At 49.2% G+C, this 6,000-nt stretch overlaps 1 protein-coding gene across 1 annotated transcript in view; it reads left to right on the top strand.

The window, feature by feature from the left end:
• ATRN (attractin) overlaps positions 1–6,000 on the top strand; it is a 246,933-nt gene that overhangs the window by 72,595 nt on the left and 168,338 nt on the right. Inside the window, exon 5 of the mRNA XM_087962695.1 lies at positions 5,463–5,668. Within this exon, the coding sequence (XP_087818821.1) occupies positions 5,463–5,668 (206 nt within the window). The remainder of the gene's footprint in view (positions 1–5,462; positions 5,669–6,000) is intronic.

Genomic DNA, 6,000 nt, shown 5'->3' with positions numbered 1-6,000 from the left:
TAAGCTAGCCCCTCCTGCATGCACCTGCCACCCTTGGACTTTGTACAGATAGTCCTCGACTTAACGTCCCGCAATTCAGCCCGAAAATGTCAAAATTGCTAAACCAAACCGTTGTTTGGTTCCATGTCGCTAATTACCTGCCCCAGTCGTTAAGTGAATCCCTGCCCCCTTTTTTTTAAAGTTAGAAACACGGTCGTTAAGTGAATCCGGCTTCCCAGTTGACTTGGCTTGTCAGGCGGTCATAAAACAGGATCCCCTGCGAGACTGCGACCGTCGTAAATACCAGTCAGTTTCCAAACGGCCAAATTTTGATCACGTGACCGCAGGGGATGCTGCAGTGGTCATAAGAATTAGAATTCTCTTATTGGCCAATAAGTGTGGAAAACGGTTGTGAGTCTCCTGTTTCCGTGCCGTTATAAGTTCGGACGGTCACTAAAGGAATTAATTTATTTAAAATATTTGTAGCGGTCATGAAATCAATGCATTTATTTATTTCCATTTCATTTTCACTAAATGGAATTTTACTAAAGCGAGGACTACCTACCCGCATAAAAATGTTATTTAGTGTAAAAGGAACGTTATCTTAACATTGCATCGGGGATGTTCTTCAAAGGGATGCTTCTCGTAAGACCTGTGGGAGAAACGCTCACCTGAATCAGAAAAGGCGATGCCTCAATATTGTGGCCAGACAGGTAGAGAGCAGAGTCCTAAATGAGTTGTCCACCCACCTGCTGTTAGGGGCAGCTTCTTAGATAATTTAAGTTTGTGTTCCTCACTTCAGCGCGTGCTTTCTTTGGATTTGAGGGGGGCGGGGAGGGATTGGAATATCTGGTGGTACCAAAATAATGACCACGCCACAGGTGTGTTAATATTTGGCTGTGAGATCCTGTTCCTGTGTATATTTGTGGTAGTCTGCTAAATGCAGCATCTCCCAAACAGGTGAAGCCTTTTTTCTAAAAGAATCACCTATAAACGCTGCTTAGAAGTTGTTGACAAAAATTGAACACGATGTATACAATCTGAAGAGAGAGACGGGACAATGTGGGATCGTGGATCTCAACCTCAGCAACTTTACAATGAGTGGACGTCACCTCCCAGAATTCCCCAGCCAGCATGCTACCTGGATTTTAGAAGATAATATTTGCAGCTCAGGGTGGTGGTGGAGCAGGAGGAGGAGGAGGAGGAGGAGGAAGAGGAGGAATGATTATGGGGTCTCTGGTATTCTCTGAGCTTGGTGGTTTTCTTGCAGAAGTTTCATTACCCAACTAGGTAACCTCATCAGGGCTAGAGGGAAGTGGGGATTACGGAAGGAAGGAAGGAAAAGGAAAGGAAAGGAAAAAGGAAAAGGAAAGGAAAGGAAGGAAGGAAGGAAGGAAGGAAGGAAGGAAGGAAGGAGTGGTGGTTTTCTTGCAGTTCATGACCCAAAGGGAAGGAAGGAAGGAAGGAAGGAAGGAAGGGTTTCGACTTTTATTACCAAACTAGGTAACATTATCAGTGCTAGAAGGGAGTAGAGGCAAAAAGGAGGAGGAGGGGGTGGGGCTGTGAGGTCCTTGGTGCTCTCTGAGCTGGGTGGTTTTCTTGCAGACATTTTATTACCCAACTAGGTAACATCATCAGTGCTGAAAGGGTTTGCGGAGAGGAGGAGGAGCCCGGAGGGAGAGTGGTACCGGGAGAGGATAAGGAAGAGTGTGAGGAAGACTGGGGCATGCTTGGCGGTCTCCGATGTTGGCGGTTTTATTGCAGGCTGATGATGCAAGCACTGATGACATTGCCTAGTTTGGTAATGAAACATCTGCGAGAAACCCCTAAGCTGGCTATTAGCCGGCTGGGGAATTCTGGGAGTTGAAAGTCCACTCAACCATGTTTCTAAGGTTGAGAACCATGGTTCTACAGTTCCCTGTCTTTTTCTCTTTGTTTTAAACCTTTCAACCGTGGTAAGCCACCTAGATTTGCTGGGAATCAGGCCGCATATAAATGTAATAAACTATTACGGTGGGTTGTCCTGCCAGCCAGGTGTGTAGGCTGGATTGGGCCGTTTTGTCCACCTCTCGAGTCCTCCCCAAGGACTTTGGGATAGGCAGATGTTGATGGTGGACAGTGTTAGAGGTCTCGTCGCAGGATGTAAGCTGTCCCGAGTTAAAGCTGCCTTTTGCAATTGACCGATGGGGATTTCGTCAATGACGATGGGGTTCAAGTGGTGAGCCAAGTGTTGTGGGGGGTGCATGAAGGGAGGCTCAGCCAATCTCATTGTACACATGTTGTACTCTGACAATAAAGGCAATAATAATAATAATAATTAATAATAATTAATAATAATAATAATAATAATAATAATAATAATAATAATAATAATAATAATAATAATAATAATAATAATAATAATAATTCTATTTCTGTTTGCACTGCAAGCGCCCTCGGTTTTCTGGATGGGAGAAACAGACAGAATCTGGAATTGGAGGAACAGCAGCACCCCCTTGTGATGGCTCTCGGAATGTCACCACCAAAGTCATTGAGAAGAGCCAACCGTTGAGGGACGTGGTTGTAGAGGGCCACCCTGTCCAGAGCGGAGGGACAATTTCTCCCTCTGGGCCAGAATTGTCTCCCTTAGGTGGCAGGACCTGGTTTTAAACAACTGGAGTTGTCTTAACTGAAGCGGTTGGGAACTGCCAGGAACGGCTTTTGGTGCAAGGCGTCTTTGCTTTGGTGGAAATAAATCCACAGAGTGTTGCTCCTGCTTTACTTCTCCTGAACTCAGAGCAAGGTGGAGGGAAGACTCTCTCCGGTGGATTTTTCTTCCGCCGTGCAGTTTTAAGACGGCTGGACTTCAACGCCCAGAATTCCCTCAGCCAGCAGAATGAGAAATGGTGCCGCATAGAGTAGGTTGCCTGTCTCGTGAACCACTTCCTTCTTTGTGGCTTTGCGCACCGGGGGAGTTATTTTTTCCTTGTTTATTTTCAGATCTTAGTGGTGCTCCTCCTGCAAAGTTTTGCGTGGCTTTGGTCCGAAGTATTGCAAGGAGGGGTTGTTTCGTTGCCTTCTGAAGTGGGAACGGGTCAATGCGCAGGAGTGAATTTATGAGTTCATGGTTTCATCTCAAAGTCTGTTTCCTTAGAAAAGGATATTTGTAGCTCAGGGGTGAACTTGATGCTTTCTGAGCTTGGTGGTTTTCTTGCAGAGGTTTCATGACCCAACTAGGGAACATCCTCAGTGCTACAAGGCAGTGGGGCTTGCGAAAAGGAGGAGGAGGAGGAGGAGGAGGAGGAGGAGGAGGAAAATAATGACTGTGGGGTCCTTGGTGCTCTCTGAGCTTGGTGGTTTTCTTGCAGACGTCACATGACCCAACTAGGGAACATCCTCAGTGATACAAGGCAGTGGGGCTTGTGAAGGAGGAGGAGGAGGAGGAGGAGGAGGAGGAGGAAAATAATGACTGTGGGGTCCTTGGTGCTCTCTGAGCTGGGTGGTTTTCTTGCAGACGTCACATGACCCAACTAGGGAACATCCTCAGTGCTACAAGGCAGTGGGGCTTGCGAAAAGGAGGAGGAGGAGGAGGAGGAGGAGGAGGAGGAAAATAATGACTGTGGGGTCCTTGGTGCTCTCTGAGCTTGGTGGTTTTCTTGCAGGCGTCACATGACCCAACTAGGGAACATCCTCAGTGCTACAAGGCAGTGGGGCTTGTGAAAAGGAGGAGGAGGAGGAGGAGGGGAGGAGGAGGAGGAGGAAAATAATGACTGTGAGGTCCTTGGTGCTCTCTGAGCTGGGTGGTTTTCTTGCAGACGTCACATGACCCAACTAGGGAACATCCTCAGTGATACAAGGCAGTGGGGCTTGCGAAAAGGAGGAGGAGGAGGAGGAGGAGGAGGAGGAAAATAATGACTGTGAGGTCCTTGGTGCTCTCTGAGCTGGGTGGTTTTCTTGCAGACGTTTCATGACCCAACTAGGGAACATCCTCAGTGATACAAGGCAGTGGGGCTTGCGAAAAGGAGGAGGAGGAGGAGGAGGAGGAGGAGGAAAATAATGACTGTGAGGTCCTTGGTGCTCTCTGAGCTGGGTGGTTTTCTTGCAGACGTCACATGACCCAACTAGGGAACATCCTCAGTGATACAAGGCAGTGGGGCTTGCGAAAAGGAGGAGGAGGAGGAGGAGGAGGAGGAGGAAAATAATGACTGTGAGGTCCTTGGTGCTCTCTGAGCTGGGTGGTTTTCTTGCAGACGTCCACATGACCCAACTAGGGAACATCCTCAGTGATACAAGGCAGTGGGGCTTGTGAAAAGGAGGAGGAGGAGGAGGAGGAGGAGGAGGAGGAGGAAAATAATGACTGTGAGGTCCTTGGTGCTCTCTGAGCTGGGTGGTTTTTCTTGCAGACGTTTCGCGACCCAACTAGGAACATCCTCAGTGCTACAAGGCAGTGGGGCTTGCGAAAAGGAGGAGGAGGAGGAGGAGGAGGAGGAGGAGGAGGAGGAGGAGGAGGAGGAGGAGGAGGAGGAGGAAAATAATGACTGTGAGGTCCTTGGTGCTCTCTGAGCTGGGTGGTTTTCTTGCAGACGTTTCATGACCCAACTAGGGAACATCCTCAGTGCTACAAGGCAGTGGGGCTTGTGAAAAGGAGGAGGAGGAGGAGGAGGAGGAGGAGGAGGAGGAGGAGGAGGAGGAGGAGGAAAATAATGACTGTGAGGTCCTTGGTGCTCTCTGAGCTGGGTGGTTTTCTTGCAGACGTCACATGACCCAACTAGGGAACATCCTCAGTGATACAAGGCAGTGGGGCTGCGAAAGGAGGAGGAGGAGGAGGAGGAGGAGGAGGAGGAGGAGGAGGAGGAGGAGGAAAATAATGACTGTGGGGTCCTTGGTGCTCTCTGAGCTTGGTGGTTTTCTTGCAGACGTCACATGACCCAACTAGGGAACATCATCAGTGCTGGTCTGCAAGAAAACCACCAACCTCAATACCAAGGACACTACAGTCCTCTTCCTCCTCCTCTTCCTCCTCCCCACTCCCAAAACCCACTCCCTTCCAACACTGATGATGTTAGCTAGTTGAGTAATGAAATGTCTGCAAGGAAATCACCAAGCTCAGAGAGCATCAAGGACCCCACAGTCGTCCTGCCCCCTCCCCCTCCCCCTCCCAAACCCCCCTCCCTTCCAATACTGATGATGTTATCTACTTGGCTAATAAAACGTCTGCAAGAACCACCAAGCTCAGAGAGCAGCAAGGATCCCACAGTTCAACCCCCCGTGCTATAAATATTCTCTTTTAAAATCTAGGTGGCTGCAACTTAAATTTTTCTTTAGGTAGCATTGGGAAACTCCTGGTGAAAAGAGGATTGTTCTCATGGTTCTTATTTTCTTACCTTTTAACCATCTGTGCACAACGGCCTGGTTCCCTGGAGTTGAGGGATGACTCTGGGATCCAGCCGTCCTGCCAGAGGCTCGTAAAAAGAAAGCACTGATTTCGAATCTCTTGTTTGCAGCTTTAACATCTGCCCCCAGAACTGCTCTGGCAGAGGGGAATGTCGGCCTGTCAACGGCAGCCAAGCAGTGGAATGTGAGTGTTGGGAACATTGGAAAGGAGAGGCCTGTGATATTCCCAACTGCCCGGAAGACTGTGGCTTTTCGGAAAGGGGTCAGTGCAGCGTGAACGGAACTCAGGGCTGCGTCTGTTACCCCGGTTGGCAAGGTAGGTTTAAAAACACACACACCCTGATTTGCACCGCTGGGCATTGGATGCCACGAGAGGCTTCGAACTGCATTTCCATCGCTTTTCTAACCAACTATTTATACTTCCATCACAGCATGTCGTAGGACAGGGGTGTCAAACTCGATTTCATTGAGGGCCGCATCAAGGGTTGTGTTTGACCTCGGGGATGGGTGGGTGGGGGGCCAGGGTGGGTGTGGTCAGCTCGATGTCACTCGTGTTGGGGACGCCTGTGGCGACACCGGCCTTTTGGCAGCAAAAATGTGCTCCCAAGCTCCGTTTTCAGCTGCGACCGCTTCTGTTGTGGTCCGCCG

Source organism: Notechis scutatus, chromosome 4, assembly GCF_049901735.1.
Source record: "Notechis scutatus isolate UNSWTSFEM ecotype Mainland chromosome 4, rNotScu1.2, whole genome shotgun sequence".
Lineage (NCBI taxonomy): Eukaryota > Metazoa > Chordata > Lepidosauria > Squamata > Elapidae > Notechis > Notechis scutatus.
Note: the sequence above shows the minus strand (reverse complement) of the source record. Positions and strands in the feature narration are given on the sequence as shown.